Raw genomic sequence first — 24912 nt, forward strand, 5'->3', positions numbered from 1 at the left:
GTTTTCTCGTCATTTACATACAGTACTTCAATTATCGAGATGACTGGGTGTGGAATATTTTAATCTGTTTCCAGTGCTCATCATCTCAGTGGCCTGCCTGAGCCCATACTCAGTGATCCCTCCACCCATGTTGAGCACTTGGTCTAGCAGCTACTAATGAAACACTAAACAGACTAAACCCGCTTCCTTCATGGGTCTGCTGTTTGATTTGCAACGGTTGTACCATACAGGACCCACATTGTGACTTCTACTTCAAATCCAATCTCAAATCACTTGATGCGAGATGAAATCTACATTGGCCCCGCAACCCCAATTAACTATCCCAAGAACGAGAATCGGAATGGGTAACAAACCTTTCGTTGTTACAGCACAGAAGTTTTGGAACAACCTTGGGTCCTCCCTTAGCATCGTATATCTTCCTTAAAAAATATCCCGAAGCCTAACATGAGTGCTGCATACAACCACATTTGCAAATGTGATTTGTAACTTTGATCCTTACCCGTGTGGCATCGCTAGTTCCATTTTAATGTGCAATTCTGTTGAAGGACTACTGTGTTGTTATTGTCTTGCCGTATTCTGGGTCTGTTGTTGGTTTGCTGCCTTGCCCTAGCTTGCATTCATTGTTAAAATTATATACTCTTCCAATTTGTACTCAATGTAATTTATTTAACATTTATTTTCAGCGATTTGCTTACCTCTCCTATACTTTGCACTCCAATCGGTTTTGTTTGTATTGTTTGTTGTTGTAACTTTCTGACCCGCCCCCTACTGGACATCTGTGATTCATAACTCATCGGATTTCTCCAGGATAAATCAAAATTCTGATTCTACAAAGACTAACCCGGTTAATCTATTCCACGCTGTCCACCACACATTACGCCGCAGGCTACAACACGTTCTTGCTTCTTTCCTCACACTGCTCCATTTTCGAATGTCCTCCCCATCATCCCTTTCTCACTGACCGTCGTAGGGGTTCACAGTTCAACTCCAGAGGCCATCCTGATAATTACTGCAGGTGTATAAATGTGTCGAGAAACCCGCTACCACCCGACACAGCCAATTAGTAAGGTTTGCCACGTGAACAAAATATGCCAATTAGTTATTAGTTCAGCACACCGGTGTGTTGGAGAGTAAACCAACAAACATTTACAATTCGAGTACTGTGACGTTTCGCCGGTAATTACAACCAGCCTCATCATCGCCTGACACAGGCAACTTAGTAAGGTTTGGCACGTGAACAAAACATGGCAATTAGTCACTAGTTCAGCATACACCGATGTGTGCTAACTGATTGACATGTTTTAATTGCATGTTTTGCTTACGTGACAACCCTAATTGGCTGTGTCGGTTGGTGGCCGGTTTAACAACACATTTTATATTTACGCGATCGAACCCAAAATACCTTTATTATGGATAAAACCTTACTACACGTAGTCTTGCTTCACGGTAGGCGCTAAATATCTCCTGACGTAATTTGCTAGTGGGCCACTGTGCCACTGTGTGTCGGTATCTGGGTCCAAATTAAATAAATTCTAAAATTACAGTCCCGTACCCACAAATTACTCAATTGGAATTATATAGAGCAATCATTGCCCCCCGACGACTAGCCTCAGTGGCGAGATGTTAACTTCCTCACCTGCTTTGCAAGAGGCTGTGGGTTCGACACTGACCCTGGCGCCCGTTGTATATTTGGAGTTTGCATGTTCTCCTCGTGTTCACGTGGCATTTATTCCGGGTCATCTGGTTATACCGTCCACATTTAGAAATGTGTTTAAGAGTATTTGGCTGCTATAAATTTCCACATGATGATAAGCCACTTCGTTGAGCTATCATTATTGGCCAGGTCGCTTCTGAAAAATAGCTATTTAGTTTAGTGGGGCCTAACCTGGTTAAATATATATATTTTAAATAGAATAATGCCCATGGTCACTCTTGCAAATGATACTCTCCTGGTCTCTTGAGTTCTCACTTGCTTAAAGAAAACAAATCTGCCAACTTGTTCCTTTGAGGGTTACGCGTGAACTCTTTATCTACTAGCTTGTTTGCCCGTCCTAGCACGGAAGCTGTAATATTTACAAAAACATGGAGCAGAGTATAATTGTATCTTGTGTAAATTTAATGGCAGTGAATCTTGCACAAAAGTACGTCAAACACTTCACTGCATTTCACTGTAGCACTGTATTAATGGCAGTAATTCTTGCACAAAACTAAGTCATAAAACACCTCACTTCATGTCACTGTAGCACTGTATATAACTGACCTTCAATTTGTTCAAATTTACTGCTCTTCTGCTTTCGGTCGCTGGGGTTGAAATAAATAGGAAATCGATACAATATCTGGAAAATCACCGAAAAAAGTCTATTTTACCATAATGTTGAAGCATAAATTAGACTTGCCTTTTGTCTCAAGTGGTGAAGAAATAAAGACACCAAATCCACTTTCTTGCTGCGTAGAAATATTTATTAGATTCACTTTCAATAAAGAAACGTCAAACTTAAAGCGAATTTGCGAAAAAATATTTATTTCCGCCCGACCTTCAGCGTGAGTGTAAAAATCCACCCGCTCATGAATATTAATGACAGGGTGGGGGGGGGCATGTGGAGTGACGTCACGCTCGGGACACACAAGCAGACATTCTTAGCTCATTATAGTAGTAATTGGGACTTTTAACGGTGCTGTCTGTTGCTGGCCCCTTGACGTTTTAGGCGTGTGCTTAGCAACTGTTTAAACCACACACGTGGCCGTCCCATCACATCATCATCATCAGGTCACAACGCTTTCTTTCCACGATCCGTGACAAATTTCATTTCACCGTCATTAAGTTGCAGTTCACTCTACTTGTGCCAAAACTTTGAAAGCCAGACACTTACTTTCTTTTTAAAAAAAATCCTGTTTTCTGTTCATAAACACTATCACCAACACAACAATGGATGTGTTCACACTTGCTCTAACAAGCAAAACAAAATCACAACATTGGGCCTCGATATTGTAAGTAAAATTGTATTATATTATATTCTCCACTTTCTATTTGACAATTTCCAGGAGGTGCTCAGTTTGGTGCGATGCAAGTTGCACGTTAACACATTGAAGTAGATGGCACAACTCATTTGTTTGACCAGGTGTAAACCCAACCAGACCAGGGCAGTCTCATTTGCAAACGTTACCTGGGTCTCCAAAATAACAAAATCAAAACTAATAAAGTACAGCAATGAACCGAATTAAAATCATATAAAAAACAACCGTCACATGGGATATCAAAGCTGAATTTATTTTTAGATCTTAACAAAGAGTAACGTGCCTGGAGTAAATGTATTAATTGGATATCACCAATCTTAATTTTGGAGCTTTCGTGACTGCAGGAATTATTCTTTGGTTCTTTTGGTAAAGTCACGTATAAAGATAAAATAATAAATTAAATAATAGCATACGACGTTTCGATTGCAACACGAGCAATCATCATCAGGTATAATGAAATAGCGACACAAAATCTAACCACAAAACCACAGACAGACATATAAGCAGACAGATATCACCAAGATACACAGAGAGAGCAACACAGGTACAGAGAGGGGTGATCGTCACTTGAATAATTGGCGAACTGGCAGAAGCAGCATCGTTAGAAATGGGGCTCCTTTAGCAGCATCGCAATACCGAGTAGACAAATATACGGGAATGAAGTTGGGTAAAATGAACCTCTATAAAAAAAATATATGAAAATAATGAGAAACAGAACATGACGCAACAATAATGAACGAACGTGTCGATGTTTTGTTTTGATTGAAGAAGACATCGGAGCAAGCAGTGGCAGCATTGGAGCAGAAACAAAGGGGTTTGAAATGACTAGAAATTCACAAATGGTCGCTCTTGCGGGGAAAAAACAGTGGAGGAATTTAATGCTGATCTCAAGCAAACATTTTTGTTATACGGCCCAGTAATCGGTGAATTAGAGAAAGCTCTAGATGTCACCTTTGATGCAGTAAACGTCTTCAATGTTATGCTGTATCAAGAGAGCCACCCATACATAAAAGCCAAGAAGGAAGAGCAGACACATGTGTAATGCGGGCGTAAACGGCTTCGCGGATATGACGTCATGGGGGGGGGGAGGAGTTAGGTCACGTGTGAGAGAGGGGTGAGGTCTTAAGGGAGAGATACCGGAAGAGACGGGAGAGTGTGGGAGATAGAGTTAGAGTGAGGCCACGCAGGGCGGAGGTTGGAGAGTGGCGAGATCGCCACACACACAGAGTAAGACTCGGCACCGTCGGCCAGCGGTGACCGAGCACGGGGGAACGAGGAGCAGCGGTGGAGCTGCAGTGAGGGCAGCCGGAGGACTGCACAGGGGATCTGCAGCGGAGCTGCAGAGGCGAGGAGGCTACGGGAGCGAAGGCAGCTGTGGAGCTGCCAAGCGGAGGGGCTCTGAGCGAGGGCCGTGTGGGACAAGTGTAAGAACCCAAATAAAGGACAACGGAGACAGACCCGGTGATCGAGTCCTTTATTACACATGTATAGCGACGTAAATACTGTCACGACACTGTTAGCGCCAGCCACTATTTCTGGAGTGCCGCCGAGCGCCGGGAACCTCTCTGGGAGGCTTAAGGGACACGTGGCCGGGAGGAGCTCCTGACTTGATACAGCAGCAGGGGGCGAGGCCGCAAGCAGGGAAATAAAGGGGAGCCCCGAGAGGGAGCGGGGTTCGTTGTGAGGATCATCTTCGCTCCTCGTTAAGTCTTAGCTGGGGATCGTGGGTCTGGCAGCGTGTGTGCTGACTGGCCCGTTGGTTACAGTTAACTTCCATGCACATAGCGAACAGTATAGCCACACCGAGCTATTAGAACCCAGAGTGTAGGTTGTTTATTAAACGTGTTGCCTCCAGTATAGTGTGTGCGCCTTTGTATTGCACACGACACATGCATGGATTCTGGAATGCTTTACATCCCTTTTGGTGACTTAGGGGCCGTCCATAAATGACGTCACGCACCTAGGGGGGGGGGGGGTCAGACATTTGTGACGATGTATGACGGGGGGGGGGGGGTTGAGAAATGTGACGTGACATCAAAATGCACAACTTTAAATAAATACAGTATACACAACACGTTCTAATTAATTAAATATACGTTTTAATAAATGTTGTCTGCTACAACATCACAGTGCAGCGCCACATTAAATATGCACTACACTGACAATAGTTTAAAGCGATTTGAAGCATGTTTATTATTTTTTGGGGGGGGGGGGGCAGAGCTTTGTGACGTCATATTTGAGGGGGGGGGGGTCTGACTTTTTGTGACGTCGTGTGACGAAGGGGGGGGGGGGGGGTACGGCTCCTTACAGAGTATTTAAAAGTCGTTTATTGGGGGTACAGGCAGACCTCGCTTAGCACAGCCCCTTAGAATTCCGATAAGTGATGGCGCTCTTTGTCCCGGAGGAGAAAATGTTTACGATAAAAAATAAGAAAATCTAGAAATCCTTAAGGCGCCATCCATTTAGTATGTACGCAAAAATCTGTCAAAACTTAACTCCTTCCCCCCTCCCTGTACACACGCGTACATTCTACACCCCCCCCCCCGAATCCTATAGAATGGCCAATATTTAATCCAAATCCACGCAGATTAAATATCGGCCTAGCTTTATGTGGCACATTAGGAATGGATCACTCTTTTAAGTATGTCCTTGTGCAGCAAGGGAGTAAAGTGTGGTTCTGTGAAGGTCCTGATGTGCTGTGCAGTGCATCAACGCATGTGTGTACAGCAGCATGTGATGACTGAGTCGGGCCTGTAGGTGGCTGGCAGGGTTAATGAATAACCGCACGTGTAAACCAGCCACATGGTTAATGGCGTCTCGGAAGGATTGCTGCGTGTAACTCGCGCTGTTGCATTTTACAGGTAAAGGACCCAAAGGTTGTTTTTGATCGTTATATAAATGTTATAGACTTGTTCTAGACTTTAAGCTTGGCTTTGAATTGTTCGTTTGTGATATATGCAATTAGAGGCATTTTAGCACTGCATTGTAAAGAGATCACGCACTGTAATTAGTTACTGTCATTGTAATTCTCTAACTCTAATACTGGTTAGTCTATAACCATGCCCATGTACCCATAGTATGACTACTTGCAATGCTATTGAGAATAGAACACATGTAAAGTAGTAAGCTGTACAATGGTGAGATACAGTACGTATACTGTACACATACAGTACATATGTAGTGACATAAGAAGGGAGGGACTGCTGGGGGCTCTGGGTCCCTGGGAGGGCCAGGCGCTTAATCCCCTTGGCGCCAGGCGTGGGTTCTCAGGCGGGTCAGACGCTTAAGCCTCTTGGCGTCAGGCGTTGGGTTCCCAGGCGCTTAATCCCCTTGGCGCCGCCAAAGGGGGGGGGCTGTGTGTGCTCTGTGGGAGATCTGGGGGCGCACACGGGCCCACCCCTCGTTGGGGACTGGGCATAAAAGCGGAGCTCCCTGGACGATCAGGGCCAGTTGTAACTCAAGACCCAAGACCCACGACCAGCCATCTGAAGACCCTGGGATGTTGTGAGAGCGAGTGGTGGGACTCTGGAACTCCCGACTCTACGACCTTGTGAGGGCGAGTTCCAGAGCATAGCCAGAGTAGAGTATCTAGGCTGTGTACCTAGGCTGTGTACCTAGGCTGTAACAGAGTATCAGGACTGTTGGAGTGTTGTATTGTAATAAACAAGTTACCTCTACAAGTGTCTCCGGAACCCGTTACACATATAATGGGTGTAATATACCGATATATGTGAATGGTATAGATAGACATACAGCTTAGGATTAAAGTAATAGTCGAATAGTGATGTGCAAATGTGATTGTCAAAGACAAGGATGGTTTATTAGTAGAATTGGGTTTAAGAGAAAGGGTAAATGAATAACCGCACGTGTAAACCAGCCACATGGTTAATGGCGTCTCGGAAGGATTGCTGCGTGTAACTCGCGCTGTTGCATTTTACAGAGTGACGGTGCGGTTCTTCACAAGATTATTATTAACTACAATACATAAATGTGCTTGCCCTCGATTTGGAGCACCTGCCCACGTCCTTCATTTCGAGTGTGCAACATTTACACACAGCTTTGTACAGTTATACCTGACTGTGTTATCCATCCTGACTGGAAATTAAAAAAACACGTCTTATGATCTTAAAACACAATTAAACCTCGGTGAACTAGTCTCTATATAAAGTGCGTCGACTGAACTTCTGCTGTAGCAGTAGACCGACGTACAGAGCAGTGTTAGTGCTGAAGTCCAGGCAGCAGCAGCGCGAACAGAGCACCGCAGCAGCTACAATCTTGAGCCAACGGCAGTCTGCAGTGAGGCCAGATTGAAGGATGTGTAATCATCCATGGGACAGGCCGCCAGACGATGTCACTCACTGCTGAGCTGCGTGATAGCTGCAGTCAGGGGTATGGTGGCATACGAGTGACACCTCTCCCACAGTCCCACTTCTCCCGGTAGTACTTGTTGTCTGACAGCTGAAGAGACTGAACTGTGGCTCATTTGAAGGCCAATGTAGACAAATTATTATCGAGGCTTCACCCCCTCCCCCCCCGTTTCCTATGCGTACTGATGCTCCTGCTGTTGTGGAGTGACTCATGCAGTCAGCTATGGCTACAGGGTTTGGTGGTACATGTTGTTTATGTCGTTTATTGTGAAATTTCGGTCACAGTTCCTATGATCACCGTTACATTGCGTATGGCTTTATTTTGATTTCGAAATGTTTTTTGGTTTGGCCATGTTTGTTTGTTGGAGTACAGAGTTAGAATGATGGCTTTAATCTAAGTTGTCTTGTGGTTGTTGTTTGACTTGCATCCCACTGGGATTTTTGTACAACGTTGGTGTACGGTGCTTTTTTTCTGGAACTTAGCAGTTTTTTCCTGGATCTTTCTGTTTGTGCATAGTCACTTTAAGATGTTTTCTTGTTCATGTTTTTGTTTTTTGTTTGTTGCGGTTGCGCCCAATTCAAGAGCCGAATGGCTTGCAGGGCTATACCAAATAAATGAAACTGCATTTTCAGCAGACCCGCCATAAGCGTACGCATTTGGGTTAACCCCCTCCCCCTCCCTCCATGCGTCCCCATGCGTCCGTACTAAATGGATGGCCCCTGAAGGCCACACGCGCGAGAGCACGCAGCAGCGTTGGCACAGGGAGCGTCACACCGCCCCTGCCACTAGCTCAGCCAATGAGAGCGACGCACGGCTCTGAGCCAACCACAGACCTCCACCCCCCGCGATTCTATTATCACGCATCGTGGTAACGATTACATAAAAATAATATATCGATGCTATACATATATATTTTAATGTTATCACAGCGTCCATAATAGATATATAAATTCGTTGTTAAAACCCACCACCACCACCCAACAGCCAACTAGTAAGGGTTGTATACTCTTTAGTTCTTTCGGTAAAGTCACGTAGGTATAAAATAAATCACGACGTTTCGATCGCAACACAAGCGGTCGTCTTCAGGTGGAAAAAATAGAATCCAGCAGTGGAACTGCTGAACTAGCGAGAGAGCAACTACAACAAGGTTATATATGTGGCGATGGGCAAGCAAGCGGGGTCTGAGCTGGAAAGGAATTTCACCCCCAGACGTGAGCACCTCAGTTGTGTTAATGGGGGAGATTAGGGAGAGAGATTAGGGAGGGAGATTAGCATGAATGAGCTTCCGTCGCCGCATAAGAGTATCATGCCCGCATATGCGCACAACAGCAGTGTTAATGAGAGATTAGCACCATGAGAGAGCAATCCAAAGGGCATTTGAGCATGAGAGTGCAATCCAAAGGACATGTGGGCATGAGAGTGCACTCCAAAGGACATGTGAGCATGAGAGTGCAATCCAAAGGACATGTGAGCATGAGAGTGCAATCCAAAGGACATGTGAGCATGAGAGTGCAATCCAAAGGACATGTGAGAGATCTAAGAGAGAGGCATAAAGAGAGAGAGAGACACAGAGAGTCGGAAATAACGGCTGACATAGGCAGGTAGGATGGAAACATCACAGTCAGTTAAGACTTTACCTGGTTAATCAAGTCCTTCCAATGATTGCTCAATTTGTACCCATCTTCTCGGTTGAAGTTGTCTGTGTTTATATATCTGGATGGCTTCATAAACAAATCTCTGATGATAGCATGTATAAAGGTGTCAGTTTTTGTACCAGTTGAAAGGGTAAAAACCTATTGCTATATTTTGCCACTGGTAAAGGAGGTCTCAGTGATAGCATGTTGTTTCGTTTCCCCAATGTAACTGCTGCCACAACCACAACTCCGTTTGTAGACACCAAGGGTATTACATGTCAGGAATCACATCCTTTACAGATGGGATTAAATCACGGATTTTGTGTACTGTGTTGAAACGAACCTGGCTCCTGTGTTTGTTTAAGATTTTGTAAATCTTTTTGGTAAACCCTGCTATGTATGGCAAAGTGATGGTTTTGGTTGTATCCTCAGAAGGTTGTCTCTCCATGGCTCGGGAGGCAGCTTTGCAGATTGTACGGTCCGAGTATCCGGCTCAGACCCCACTTGCTTGCCCATCACCACATATATAACCTTGTTGTAGCTGCTCTCTCGCTAGTTCAGCAGTTCCACTGCTGGATTATATTTTTTCCGCCTGAGGACAAGCGCATGTGTTGCGATCGAAACGTCGTGATTTATTTTAATTTATACCTACGTGACTTTACCGAAAGAACTAAAGAGTATGGATTCCTGCAGTTACGAAAGCTTCAAATCAAGTTTAGTAAGGGTTGTCACGTAAACAGAACATGCCAATTCGTCACTAGTACAACACACCCGTATGTTGGAGAGCCAAGCCACAACATTTAAAATCTGAGTACGATTTAAATTTCGATTTAAAGCTTTCGTGACTGCAGGGATTCATCTTCTTGGTTCTTTCGGTAAAGTCACGTGCGATGTTTCGCCAGTAATTACAACTAGCTTCATCAGGCGACAGCCAGCGTGTTTAGCCAGTGATAACTCACGACACCAGGATAGAGTCTCAAGCACCACCTAAGAGAAACCTCGCCACAGAAATATAGACTGAGGGCATCACTAAGACCACCACAGAGGTCCTGGAGCTCTTCTCTGAGATTGACGCAGATCAGGAGTGCAGCAGCAACAGCTCCTACAACCTACTCTCCTACCGCTGCCTTGTATAAAAAGTACAGTAGAATGCACACGAGTACAGTACATAATACTTACTGATGTTATTTTATTAAATAAATTTCATTCATCAAATGTTTACCATCTGTATTATTCTTAGCGTGATTACTGATACTCCATACTCTTTGGTTCTTTCGGTAAAGTCACGTAGGTATAAAATAAAATAAATCACGACGTTTCGGGCGCAACACAAGCGTCCGTCATCAGGTGGGACAACCACAGCAAGAAACAATTGCTGAAGTGGGCAAAAGGGGCTGCTGCAACAAGAGGCCAAATAGGCAAGAGAAGGGAGGGAGGAGCCAGGGAGGAGAGACAGGGAGGGTGGGGGTGTGGGGTAGGGGGAGTGGAGGCTACAAGTAAGACGCAAGCACGGCAAAAAATTCCGGGGTGGGGAGGAGAAATGGGCGGGGCTGGGAGTGGGAGGGTTAGGAAACTGGAGATTCGGATATGAAGGCAGGCCAAAAGCAGTTATGGTTTTACCTGGATAATAAAATCCTTCCAATGATTGCACAATATTTTATTTTATACCTACGTGACTTTACCGAAATAACCATACAGTATGGATCCCTGCAGTCACGAAAACTTCAAATCTAGATTACTGATAATCCAATGAAGCCCTCATACATTGCTTATACGAAATAACGATGTTGGGAACGCATCCCTATATATACAATGATATGACCCCTTTTTAGCACTGATTCGAGTAGTGCTCACTTCTCCAGGAACGCACCTTGAGCGCTAGGCGCAGTTTGCCTGCGTATAAAGTAATTTATTAAACATCCTGGTGTATTTGTTTTCATTCGAAGTTTTGGGTAACTAAAGGGGAAGCGGTCAGCTCCAGCGCCCTCAGCTGTCCCTGCGGGTGGAACACGGCATCGTGCAGTCCCAAGTCCACGATCGCTGCGCCAGCACCACGGCCAGCACCAGCGTCCACGTGCGCATGGGGCTCAGGACGAACGCCAGCGCGCCGTACGCCTGCAGAGTCGCCGCGGCGCCCTGCGCCTGCCATGCCAGCAGGGCGAGGGCCGGCACGTGCACCAGCAGCGTGCGGCAGCGTCCCGCGGCGCCGCGGGCGTGCGACCCGAACGCGAGACCCGTGGACACGCGCAGGCGCAGCACCCAGCAGGAGTAGAGCGTGAGCGGCACGTTGAAGAACAGCACCTGGCCCGGGTGGGGGTGGGGGGGGTGGGGGGGGTGAGAGGGACAATGACGAGATGGACACAATGGGCGACGATGGTGGCGACGACGGCAAGCCGAACGCCCATGGGTTGGCACACGCGGCGAGCCACGTGGTTGAGGAGGTCAAGGGCCCGGAGCAGAGTGCCCAACAATCAACGTGGATGCCTGTTTCTACCGCAAGCGGTGCTGTACTGCGACGCTCATCACCTGAAAGATACCCATGTAGAACGTCAAGCCGCTCTGGAAAAACTTCTCTCTGGTGACGATGCCGAACGAGAAACAAGCACCGTAGCTGCCATCGATTATTTCTCCGACGAACCACGGTCCTGGAGGGGGGGGGGGTGGACACGAGAGAGTTTGTGAATGTTTTCGACCGTAGCGATCGAAAGAGCCCGGCCATGAGAGTGGCCATTGTATTCCAAGCCGTGGAGTGGGATGCACACAAGGGGATGACCCGTGGGGATGCTCTTCCATTCCAAGGACTGAGGGCAGACAGGCACGGGTATGTGGCAGCGCTATGTGACGCATAGGGGCTCAGTCGGCCACAAGGGGGACACTAAATACAAAAAAAATACAATGTTAAGAAACATTATTCCAATAATTAAGCATAAATGGTAAAAAAAACATGATTACAAGTTAAACAATATTTCTGAAAGATACGCACAGTGTAAAATCTAGTAGCCGCTACCGATGGTGTTTGTTACTGAACACCACCAGGATTGTTTTGCAAACTGACACGAAAACTTAATTACCTTTAAATATTTTTATTAATACTGTCATTGCGGTGAGACTTCTTCATCTAAACCCAATACACGGTGCAACTAAAATAATATATATAGTTTTGTCTACATTGTATACGGGGTGAAAAACATCGGTAGCTATTTCAGTAATAGTGAGTCAGGAGAAAGGTAGGGGGCCCACAGTGGGATCTTACATAGCCCCCCCATTGAAGTAGGTAGCTGCACCCCTACAGATCGGCACGCATCACGTGTTCTGCACGCACCAATTATTGTGTAGACGGAGAGCACAAAGAGGGGGTAGAAGAGTCCGTCGCTGCGGCAGAGCAGCCAGAAGGAGTGGTAGCACCGCGCCAGCCACCCCGACGACGCTGCACAAAGCGCACAGCACGACGACGCACAAAAAGACATCAAGCAGCCGGCAGCAGCCACGGCAGCACTTTCGGCGCGTGTAAATCGACACGTTGCCGTGTTTCACGAATTAAACAAAAGGGGTTGTCGTTTAAGAGCTCGGTGGGGGGGAGAAAAAAGAAAAAAGGATGGGGAGGGAATTTCAAAGTAGAGGAGCGCTCTCCGAAGCAGAAAGCGCTTCTCTACGGAGAGTGCTCCGCTACTTTGGAACTCCCTTCCCATCGTCTTTTTTTTTCCTTCCCCCCCCCACGAGCTCTTAAACGACAACCCTTTTCTCCGAAGCGGGGAGAGCAACGTCACTTCTGGTATGGCAGATGAACACGGTGTGTGCGAGACGAAACGGTCAGTCTCGTAAGCCGGGTCCTCATCAATAAACGAGAGATAAGGGGGTGAGTAATAATAATTTAAAATTTCTAAGGCGCATTTCATCCAAGGATCACAATGTACTCTGACTTATGGAAAGCAGGAAATAAGACAGAGCGAGTGGTAAACGACCAAAATTATGGGGAAACGGATATTTTAAAGAGGTGAGTTTTCAGGGCGAGATTTAAATAGCTCTGAATAATTTTGATTGTCTTATTGTCAGAGGCAACGCGTTCCATAGTCTTGGAGCTGCACTGGCAAAAGCGCCATCACCCCAGGAACGGAGCCTTCGCCGCGGTAAACTAAGAAGAAGGCGATCAGAATATCTCAAGGACCTCATCATTGGTGGTGTATAGAAGTTGATCAGTTCCTGTAAGTAATGTGGGGCTAACCCATTGACAGCCTTGTAGGTCAATAGCAGGAACTTTATAATGAATTCGATATTAGATTAGTAGCCAATGCAAGGACAAGGGTGTCGTGTGCTCACGAAATGGTCTTCTTGAGTAACTAACTGACTGAGCGGTACGATCAGATTTCTGGTCAACTCGCAGCTCTGCAAGTCGACGTCATGCATGATGATTTCTGCGAGGTACACAAGATTGAGAGTAGAGCTTGGAGGTCGCACGGTGACTTTTCTGTAGCTGATGGATCTAGCGAGGGGTGGGGGGCAATAAAGCAATAAAGCGTGGGGTGGCATCGATGGCTTTGGCCGTGGTCACTTCTTAACCTTGGTTTGATCAGTAGCAATACTGCAATGGCATTAGATGTGAAGAGGGTTAAATGTTGGATCGATCAACCATTCTGTCTTGGATGAGGCTAAGTATTCGATATTGGAAATGGAAGAATTGTTTGTCAGATGAGACAAAGGTTTAGGAATAAGTTAGGCAATGGTGTTTTTGTTTTTTTTAGACGTGGAAAAAGGTTTTGGGAAGAGCGGTGGTGCAGTGGTTAGCGTGTTGAGCTACACAGCTAACATGAGTGGTTGACACTGGCCTGCAAAGTGAACCGGAAGTTAACAGGGGGTTCTGCATCTCGTTTGAAGGCTCTGTTTTGGATGAATCGAAGTTTCTGCATTGAACAACACAAAGGTTCTGTAATGGATGAGAGTTTTGTATTGGATGAGACGAGGGTGACACGGTGGCGAGATGTTAACTACCTCGCCTGGTATACAAGAGGTCGTGGGTTGGATCCCGACCCTGACGCTTCTATATTTGGAATTTGCATTGTATGTCTCCCCGCGGTTGCATGGATTATTCTCCGGTTCCTCTGGTTTTTCCCACCACATTTATAATCAACATGCGTTCAGAGTATTTGGCTGCTATACATTTCTCCATTATAAGCCACTTCGTTGAGCTATCATTTGTGGCCAGATCTCTTCTGAAAAAGTGCCACATGGCTCAGTGGGCCTTACCTGGTAAAATAAAAATTAGATTTTAGTTTATCTGCCTGATAAAACAAAAACTGTGGCTGGTAGTTTTAGATGCCACGTACATGGTGTACCAGTCGTGCCCAAAGATATCATTTGAGTCACGTATCCGTCCCATGGAGCCGACGTCAACCCGACACTGACTCACCCAGCAGGGAAGGGAAGCCGTGGTAGCGCACGAGCGCCAGCACCAGTGTGTGCAGCAGGGAGCACAGCAAGAAGACTACACAGCCCTGCGGACACGCACGGAAAACCAGCACGGTGAGGTCGCCTGCATGCGGGATAGGAGTGGGACATGTGTTTAGAGTATTTGGCTGCTATAAATTTCCATGTCATAAGCCAATTAATTGAGCTATAATTTGTGATAGCCAGGTCGCTTCTGAAAAAGAGCTATATAGCTCATTGTGCCTTACCTGGTAATATAAAATAGTTTAGTTTAGAGTTTATAGTTTATAGTTAGTTTGCGACAGAGCAGTGAGTCATGGGAGGAGGGAGGCAGGTTTAAGGGGGTTTACAGCTTAAGAGGACGTTATGGAGTGGAAGATGGCAGCAGCTTTCACGCGGACCGCTCTGTTAAGTGAGAAATCATGACTAATGCCACTGACGTGGCAAACCGAACATCGATCATCGATTTCCCGGTCTCCAGAGCAACAACTCGAGCCACCGTAATGGCCCGCTGCTTTTCGAGCGCTGGACAAACACGCCGGATCGGTCCTGAAACGAGGGATCCTCCGACTAAACATGGAGGGACTTTGCCAGATAGCGTGCAAGTAGCTCGTGAACATTTTCAAGATGCGTCCCATCGACGTCCTCACGCTGCCATAAGTTCACGTCTCTAAAATGACCAGCAGGCCCAGTTGCTTGCGCTATCCATGGATACAACCTCACGAGACTAGCCACTGCCACCCGAAATATGGCCTGGCCACATTCGTGACTTTGAGAGTATAGAGGCAGAAAGAAGACGAGATGGACAGAGAGGTGATAAGATGGAGACGAAATAAAGGAAATGAGAGACACGGCAGGAGAGGAAAAGTGGAGGAAGCCAAAGCTGAAAATCAAAACAGTGGAAGAGACCAAGAGAGGGAGAAAGACCAGGGTGTGCAGGTCTGAGAAAGGGAGAGAGAGGGACCAGGGTGTGCAGGTTTGAGAGAGAGGGAGAGGGGGACCAGGGCGTGCCGGTTTGAGAGAGGGAGAGAGGGGCACCAGGGTGTGCAGGTCCATGAGGAGGATTGCAGACGGCCACACGGAGAAGCTCAACCCAGGGTCTTCCTCCGAGAGCCAGAAGTCATGCTCCGCACGGCTTTCCCGGCCAGCCGCGTCCTGTGGGGCGCACACAAACACAAACGGCGATCAGCCGGCCAGCATAGCAATGTCCTTATAGATGGAATAGAGATGGAAATGAATCTATTTGCTGAACTGCCATCATACCCTGGCAAGCTAGGAGTTGGCGACCTCGACGCTCACGGGCCGAGAGGGAGTTTAACGAGCCTGCGTGCAAACCCACCGACCCTCGCCGCCTCCGCAGTGCTGGATTGCAGGTAGTCACGTGCGGCACGGCCGCCAGCACCCGGGTCGCACGAGGAAGGCGGAGGAACATGCGGTGCACTCGCTCACCACGGTGGAGACGGCGATGCGGTGCAGCGCTTCATTTGCGTACAGACGTGGATCCCAGGGCAGGACGTAGAGCGGGGCGTCCCCTGCAGCTCGGCTTGCGTTTCCCAGCGGCGTGCCATCCACACTCACGGACACGCGCAGCACACGCACAGGAGAGAACACCAGCACCCTGCGGGGCGAACACGCATCACGGACACAGGTCACGGACACGCGTCACAGACACGGGTCAGGGACACGGGTCACGGACACAGGTCAGAGACACGGGTGAGGGACAGGGACCAGGGACAGGGTCAGGGGGACACAGGTCAGGAAAAGGGACAGGGTCAGGGTGACAGACACGGGTCAGGGACACGGGCATGGGAGAGAACACCAGCACCCTACAGGGAGAACATGCAAACTCTAAATATACAGGCATCAGGGTCGGGATAGAACCCACAACCTTCTGTAAACCAGGCGAGGTAATTAACATCCCGCTACCGTAGCGTATTAAGAGTAGGTGTCCCATATCAGGAGTCATTTAGAAACATGCATTTAGAGTATTTGGCTGCAATACATTTCCACATGATAAGTGGCCAGGTCGCTTCTGATAAAATAAAAATAGTTTAGTTTTATTACATTTATACATTTTTAGTGATTTGATTAGTCTTTCCTATACTTTACACTGCTATCGTTCTGTTGTATTGTTTGTTTTAACTTTCTAACCCGCCCCCCCCCTTCCAGGAGATTTACAGGCTCATTGGATTTCTCCAGGACAAATAAGCATGCCGATTCCGATCCCCATTGAGGAGGGCAGGTGCCGACCTGACGTGGCTGGATCTCTTCATGCGCCCGAGCGGCTCGCGCGTGGCCCGGCTGTACAGCGCCGCCTTGGGGTTGGTGATGAGCACCGCTGGCCAGCGGTCCAACTCAAAGTCCCCAAAGCTCAGCAGGTCGTGATCAATGGCCATGACGCGGTACCTGCGAGTAGGGGGAGGGGGGGATTCCACCACAATCTGCCAGTCGCATCTTTGCTCCGGGGGTTCAAGTGTGATTAACGTACGTGTGTACGTATGTTGAACTTATCTTGCACCATACGTAGCCAACCGTGGCACTAATTGGAGGTATCCTGCTCGGGACCTCAATGCAGTGAAGCTACAAGCATGAATCTACGTTTCTACAACTGGCTGCATAGATCTGAATTAATTTATTTTGAAACATAGGTGCTGAGCACAGGTCCAAAGGCCCAAAACATCAAAGTTATAATAGATAGGCTGACACGTTTCTTGAATTGAGCAAGGTGTTTGTAAGATGCTGGGAGGAGGGAATTCCAAAGTGGAAGAACCAGAAAGGGAAGTGGGGTGACCCGCAGTTTGGTAGCGGTGCTGGTACCTGCGGTTGTGCATCCAGTCTCCCAGCTCCAGCTCCAGCATGCCGGTGCTGTGCCGCGTGTGCATCACGGGTGCCAGTCCTCCCAGTGTGTGCAGGTGCCCGCACAGGTACGCAGAGGCTCGGCTGCATGCGCAACAGAGGGAGACATGGGCCCCGTACAGAATCGAAGGAGCGATTCTAGAGGTGACGAGCAAATCCCTGAGAGAAGTGTGCCGGAGACTCCTACGGAATAACCTATAAACTAGACAATTTTTAATTTTATCAGGTAAGGCCCACTGAGCTCTTTTTCAGAAGCGACCTGGCCACATTTGAAGTGGCTTATCATGTGGAAATGTATTCCAGCCAATTACTCTTAATGCATGTTTCTAAATGTGGGAAATGTGGAGTGAAAATCCGGAGGACCCGGATAAAAATCTACGCGACCACAGGGAGACGCAAACTCCAAATATACAGCAGCTGTCAGGGTCGGGATCAAACCCACGACTTCCTTTATACCAGGCCTCAGCACAGATTCATTGTCCTTCTGTTTGTCTTGGTGTGTGTCTCGCTCAGTGTGTCTTTGTGTGTGTCTCTCTCTGCATGTGTGTCTGCCTATGCTGTTCTGTGTTTTATCATTCAGTCTTACCTGATGATGGTTGCTTGTGTTGCAACCGAAACGTCATATTCTATTATTATTTGATTTGATTTTCTAAATGACTACCGAAAGAACCAAAGAGTAATTCCTGCAGTCACGAAAACTTCGAATCTAGTTTTCTTCTTTATACCAGGCGAGGTAGTTAACATCTCGGCACCGTGGCGTAATTATGGCGACACTAAAGGGGCACGGAATGGTCTACGGCATTGGTTCCCAACATGTTGCTTGCCGTGTACCTCCTACCAGCATACATTTTTATATTCGTGTGGCAACAGGGTAGCACAGTGGTCATACTTGTGCCTGACAGTAAGAGGCACCTGGGTTCAACTCCTGATTCGGACACCTCGGTGGAGTTTATATTCTCCCTCTATTCAGCATGGGATTCCTTCTGGTTTCCTCCCATTGCTAGAATGTTACAATCTCATTGGTGTTGGTCAAACGTTCTGATGTAGCAGGACCCTATTCACAAGATTCTTCGGACTTGGTGTGGCTGTCCTTGGTATGAGTAGTTATTATTCAATTACATAATAGAATATGCACTGTATTTTAATTACTGCTGTATAATTAATATTGAACACATTTTATTTACCATGTAATAACACTTAGCTAAATATTGACAATTTAATATGTACTCTTCAATAACACTTCAAGAAATCACCACTGTGCAGATAAAGCCGGGTCACTTCCCATCGCCACGAAGCGGAGTGGCGAGGCTGAGTCAGTTTAACTCTTAATAAACTCCTTAAAAAAGTTTTTTTTTTTTAACAACGGTTTTATTCACAACTTCGTTTAACTCACGGTCGAGAATGTCGTCAGTGATGCAGCGCCTGCTCCCACATCAACGCTTACTTTAATAAATTAGTTATTTTATAAATGAATCTTCAATGTACAACTTTTTTGTGGAGTGAGGGTGCCCGTAACTCGTTCACACGGAGCAGGCGCGCCTGAGACACGTGGCGCCTGCTTCTTGGGCGAGGCGATTCGAGAGTTTAGGGACCGCGGCGTTTTTGACCTACACAAATATATATAAATAATAAGGCGCCCATACAAAATGTTAATTGCTTTAAAGGAGCCAAATAATTGATTTATTGATGCCGATTTTGATACAGGCACGCATTGTCACCGGATATGTGTACGTGTGCAAAATTTGGAATTGATTGGACAACAGGAAGTAGACTACATTTTGATTACAAGATTTGACCACGACAAAGATGAATCAAGTTAAGTTAAACCGTGAGAAAAAAAACTGAAGAGATTTTCTGCCGGGCTTGAAGGAATACATTTATCATCTTTTTTGCATATTCACAGTAATATTTTTAAAAACTTTTTTTTAAAACATGCTTTAAAGAAATGTACCGTTCTAGTAATGGAAGTACTCCATGACTCCAGGAAGTGGCCCCGAAGCTTGCCATAACGTAAGGGACCGTGGTGATTTACAGCCAACGTCAGTTGAGCGTGGACAATTAGACCCAAGCCGAAACATTACATATTAAAAATAATGTTTAAATATATATATTTTTAATGATAGAATATGGTATTGTCATCAGTATGACATAAGTATACCAAGTTTGCAGTCGATACCACATTGGGAAGTGGGTTAAAATTGAGTTATAAGACTTGAGGATACAACAACAGAGTGAGTTAATAGAATACGTGTAACAAAAGTTAAACGAATCTGTTTAAATGAGAGAGAAAAACATGCCCTAGAAGAGCACGCGGATAACCCAGGAGGACTAGTGCTCGGGTTCACTGAATTCCATGCAACAGATCAGAATCAGAATATTTATTTATACTGGAGGAATCCGATGAGATATAAAGCTCTTTTTCACAGATCTCCAGAAGATTAGTATACGGCTGTAGAATTGCTCGTGCATGCACACGCAGAGCAAGCGCTGCTGCTTTATAATTCCACGTGACCGCCGCCGTGACGGGGTTTGTCACGCGCACCCCCCCCCCCACGGTTGAGGTGGTTCGGGCACCTGGTAAGGATGCCCCCCGGTAGACTTCCTCTGGAACTCTCCTGGGCATGTCACACTGGGTGAAGACCCCGGGGCCAGTCCAGGACACGCTGGCGCTCGGCTGGTCTGGGAACGCCTGGGAATTCCCCAGGGACAGTAAGAGTCTGTCGCCAGGGAGACGGAGGTCGAGACCACCCGACTCAACATGCTGCCACCTTGACCCTCACCATGACAGGCGAATTGAGAAACGTAGCCCCACAGGCCGGGAACCACCGGCCTGTGGTTTTAAAATAATAATTTACATTTGTAAGGCGCATTTCATCCCAGGATCCCAAAGCATCATAAAGGTCTAGGACAGGGGATAGGCAGCATGCGCTCCGAGGCCGCATGCGGCTCTTTAAGGACTTCTTCATGCTGTTATTTATTAAGGACCATCACCATCTCGTATTCATCACACGCATTGCGGCTCTTGAAATATTGAGTTTTTTTTCCGAATTCGAACAAAAATGGCCCTTCTTGTTATTTTGGTTGCCGACCCCTGGTCTGGGAGAACTGAGAGAGTGGTCAGATTAGATTAGATAAATAATTTGATGAGAAGAATGGCAATAACCCTTACATCCAAAGATTCAAAATCATCATCACGATCCATGGGCAGATAGCACGTAGGTGTCCACTGCACATGTCGTCATTTGTTTCCACTTTCCTCTGTCTCATGCCAATATGCTCAAGTCGTGCCATATCGGTCTGGCACCAATCCCTTGTAGTCATTAAGCCATTCTCTGTGAGGTCTTCCTCTGTTTCCGTTTCCTTCCATTTTTCCGAACAACACACTTTTAATTGTCCTCTTGTTGTCCACCCCACATATGTGCCCAGTTTCCTTCTCACCACTGCCTGCATCATCAGAGTCTTCTTCTACGTGCAACCTTCCAGCTTAAATACAGAGTATTTTTCTGTAGGAATAGATTACTAGTGTATTGACATACGACGTCACTACTGTGTCGGGACTGTACGAGCGTAGGGACATATGACGTCACTACTGTGTTGGCTCAGTATGGGTGCTGTAGGCGGGTGTCATGGGGGTCGTGTCAGGCCGTGACACTCTGCGTGAACCCAACAGGACACGTGACCTGATAAAGGGCGGCTAGGGACCCTAGGGGGGAGCTTTGGGGTCAAGTGGTTGGGGGCCCGGACCTTCTCGAAGGATCGAGAAGGGGGGCGTGGCCTGGGGCGGTGCCGGCCATGCCGCAGCGGTTATAAGAGAGCGGGGCTGTTTAACCCCGGGATAAAGATACCATCAACGGTCTTGGGAGTCTCCGACCTTCGTCCATGACCAGGCAGCCCATCACCTGCCCTGGTCACGCTCTGTAGTATTCCCAGAGTGTTAGTGAGATTAGGAACGGTGGTCACCACTCTGTGTATAATATTCCAGTTGGTTGTTATGCGTTAATAAATAGTGTTGCCTCCAAGTTGAGTGTGCACCTCAATCGAACCCATTACATTTGGTGTCGGAAGTGGGGTTCGAGGTGCGTTCCGACGACGCCGCTCTCCAATGCGCTTTACGCGTCGAGCAACCGTCCGGCCAGCTCTCCCGCTGGCTGGAAATTCTGCAAGATTACTCCTTTCAGGTTTCCTACCGTAAGGGTGTGTGGCACACTATTGCAGACGCCCTTTCACGGCTCCTTCCGCCTGGGGACTGCGCGTGCCTCTCTGGTTTGGGCCGCTGCAAATTGGCCACCGCAGCGGTATCCCCTGTGGTTGTAGCGTCGCGAGGGGCTTCCACCCCTGATGGCCCCGGGGTTCTAGTTGCGCACGATGCCACCCTCAGTTTGAGCTACGATGAATGGGGGCGCCTCCAGGCGGAGGACACCTCTTGAAGCTGCGGCACCGCGTCGGTGATGAGGGGAACGTGTTGGGCCGGCGCAGGGTGGCCCTTGTCATTCTAAAGGACGGCCTTTTAATGTTTTGAGACGGCGGCTTGCATCGCTACAGTCTTGTGGTGCCTACGACCCTCAGGGGTAGATTGATTGTGGCTGTACATGAGCGACTTATGCATCTCGGTGTACAGAAGACCCTGGCTACCCTTCAACTCAATTCTTTTTGGCCCGAAATGGCTGCGGATATGAAGAATATACTTAAAGGCTATGTGCAATGTGCTCGCCGAAAACCGCCAGCTACTAAGTGCTGTCCGCCCTTGCAATCTATTCGAGTGTCGCGCATTAACGAGCTTGTCACGCTCGATGTCCTCGGGCGTGGAGTATTTCTCCCGCTGGCCGGTAGCTTGGTCGCTCCCCAACCAATCGGCTGCGGCCATCGCCAGCGCATTCCTCCATGGATACGTGCTGGAAAAGGGGGCCCCAGAACGCCTCCTTACTGACCAAGGGAAAAATTTCTCATCCAAACTGTTGCGAGAGGTGTGCGACCTTTTGGGCACGAAGAAGGTTCGCACGTCGCCCTACCATCTCCAGATGGAAGGGATGGTAGAGCGACTCAACAGGACTCTGACCTCCATGCTGAGTCAGCAGGTCCCAGGGTGACTGGGACCTGCACGTTCCAGGGGTGCTTGCGGCCTATCGCATGGCCCCTCACGCTTCCACCGGTTACTCACCATTCTTTTTAATGTATGGTAGGGAACATAGCCCCCCCATTGACGTCCAGCTGAACACGGCGCCAAGGAAGCCGAAAGTCACCATTTCGGGCTCCATGCGATTTACCCTTCAACGGGTCGCGGAGGCACGCGAGGCTTCCAAGGAAAATTCCGCCTTGCGGCAGTCGGCCAACGAGCGGCTAAGGGGGCTTCGGGTATCGGGTAAACAGTGGGCTCGGGGGGACAGGGCATGGCTGCACTGCCCTTAGGTGCCCGTGGGTACATCCCCCAAGCTGTACAAACCCTGACGTGGGCCGGTTGAGGTGATTCAGGCCAACCGGCCACAATGTGTTAAAATCCGCTTCGGTCGCCGTAATTGGTTCGTGCATCCGTCCCGCCTTAAGCCTTTTGTTGCTCCCTGTCACATCCCCTCATCTCCTAACCACGAGGGCCGAGTGTCGGGTGTGCCGGGCGAGCTGGGGTGCGCCCGCTGAGGTGGTTACTCAGGGTGGTTCTGCGGTCCCGCCCACAGGACCGGAGTGCGTGAGGCCCTCGACGTCGCCGGATGCCCCTGCCCCGGCCGCTCTGCATGGTGCGGAGCCACCGTTGACCAGCCATTCTCTGCCGGCGCCGTCGTCTCCTATGGAAGGACCGCAGGCGTCGGCCCGTGTGCAAGTCCTCCCCGAGCCTCCCAGGGAGCTCAGGCCCACCTCGCCTGGGGGTCCGAACTCGTTCGAAGACTGGCCGTTTTACATGACTCGCACACACCACCGTCATTCAACTGTCACACTCACATGTCAAGGTCATTGGCTGAACCTGGCCTTTTATTGTACTGTGCGTGCATCACATTCTTCAATGGGTGGGCTGTGCCATGGGGTAAGCGGGTTAGCCAGTATCGTGTACATTTGTTGTTGTGTTGTTGTTAATTCCCCTCTTTCCATGCATTCTCCTTTCCTTTTTCTTCCCCGCCTCTCGGAATGTGTACATATTTTATATACAGTAATAAAACAGTTGATGATATCATTGCTCAGGTCAATGCAGCCCTTAAAGGTTTGGGACACATTCTTGCAGAAGTGGCGAGATCGGAAATTGCTGCAATCCTAAAGAACGCTAAGAACCCATTAGCAACATCAGCAAGGATGAGCGCGTTGAGCTTGCTCAACTGAAAAAGAGAGATGACATAGTCATCCTCTCAGCTGACAAGGGCAATGCCACTGTCATCATGGATAAAACCACATACAGTAACAACATTCAGAACCTACTTAATGGTGGAAACTATACCAAAATCAAGAGAGATCCTACCAACCGCCTGGTTACGAAAACCAACAATATCATCACTGATTCGACATCTTTAATCGAACCAACCAAGCGGCTCTCTTTAAAACCCTCTGCTGCTAGACAACCCAGATTTTATGAAAAAAAACTAAAATCCATAAAGAAGGTACACCACTCTGTCCTATAGTCTCCACCATTGACTCACCCACCTACAAACTGGCCCGATTTCTGTCTGAGACCTTGCTGCCATTCACTTGCAAGACTACCTCAGCTGTACTTAATTCAGCTCACTTGGTATCTCTATCTTCTTGGTTCTTTCGGTAAAGTCACGTAGAAGGGAAGTAATAAAATAATAAAAATAAAACATAGCAAAATAATTATTACGACGTTTCGGCCACAACAAAAGCAGCCGTCCTCAGGTGAAAACCAGTTCTGTCGAGGTGACAGCGTCTAAAGTTTTTTTTTTTTAGATGCTGTCGCCTCGACAGAACTGGTCTTCACCTGAGGACGGCTGCTTGTGTTGTGGCCGAAACGTCGTGAGAATTATTTTATTATGTTTTATTTTTATTATTTTATTACTTCCCTTCTACGTGACTTTACCGAAAGAACCAAGAAGATGAATCCCTGATGTCACGAAAGCTTTAAATCGAAAATTGGTATCTCTAATTAAAGACATCTCACTATCACCAGGTGATTTGCTTGTCAGCTTCGATTTAGTTTCTTTGTTTACCAAAGTCCCTGTGCCTGACACCATTGCAATCATTGAAGATTTGGTCCAACAAGGACTGAATGCTGATATATCGGCCCTGGTGAGACACTGCCTCACCAACACTTACTTCACCTGGAATGGTACATTCTACAAACAAGTTGAAGGTACCCCAATTGGTTCTCCCTTATCTCCAGTGATAGCCAATGTTTTCATGGAAAAATTTGAGACAGATGCCATCCAGACATCCATCCTACGTCATTCCTTGTGGAAGAGATACGTAGATGACACGTTCATTATCTGGCCACATGGCCTTCCAGCTCTGAACCAATTCTCCAACCACATTTATTCCATACACCCAGCCATCAAATTCACCATGGAGGTGGAAAAGGATGGAAAGTTACCATTCTTGGATGTTTTAATCGAAAAAGGACCAGATGGCTCATTGGGACACTGTCTACAGGAAAGCCACCCACACGGATGCCTATCTAAAACCTGAC

At 47.5% G+C, this 24912-nt stretch overlaps 1 protein-coding gene and 1 long non-coding RNA gene across 2 annotated transcripts in view; one reads left to right on the plus strand and one right to left on the minus strand.

The window, feature by feature from the left end:
• Positions 1–5621: 5621 nt before the first annotated feature.
• Positions 5622–23451, plus strand: LOC144723697 (uncharacterized). Its single transcript, XR_013586262.1, has 3 exons — positions 5622–5876; positions 15799–17438; positions 22964–23451. It is a non-coding gene; the product is annotated as an uncharacterized LOC144723697 (long non-coding RNA).
• TMEM62 (transmembrane protein 62) overlaps positions 6809–24912 on the minus strand; it is a 36450-nt gene continuing 18346 nt past the window's right edge. Inside the window, exons 7-14 of the mRNA XM_078602621.1 lie at positions 17256–17378; positions 16689–16844; positions 15888–16056; positions 15477–15593; positions 14422–14506; positions 12340–12444; positions 11544–11662; positions 6809–11318 (exon numbers count right to left, since the gene is read on the minus strand). Coding sequence (XP_078458747.1) covers positions 11004–11318; positions 11544–11662; positions 12340–12444; positions 14422–14506; positions 15477–15593; positions 15888–16056; positions 16689–16844; positions 17256–17378 — 1189 coding nt within the window. The 3' untranslated portion in view covers positions 6809–11003. The remainder of the gene's footprint in view (positions 11319–11543; positions 11663–12339; positions 12445–14421; positions 14507–15476; positions 15594–15887; positions 16057–16688; positions 16845–17255; positions 17379–24912) is intronic.

The sequence above is a fragment of the Lampetra planeri genome, chromosome 18 (assembly GCF_965212315.1).
Source record: "Lampetra planeri chromosome 18, kcLamPlan1.2.h2, whole genome shotgun sequence".
NCBI classification, from domain to species: domain Eukaryota; kingdom Metazoa; phylum Chordata; class Hyperoartia; order Petromyzontiformes; family Petromyzontidae; genus Lampetra; species Lampetra planeri.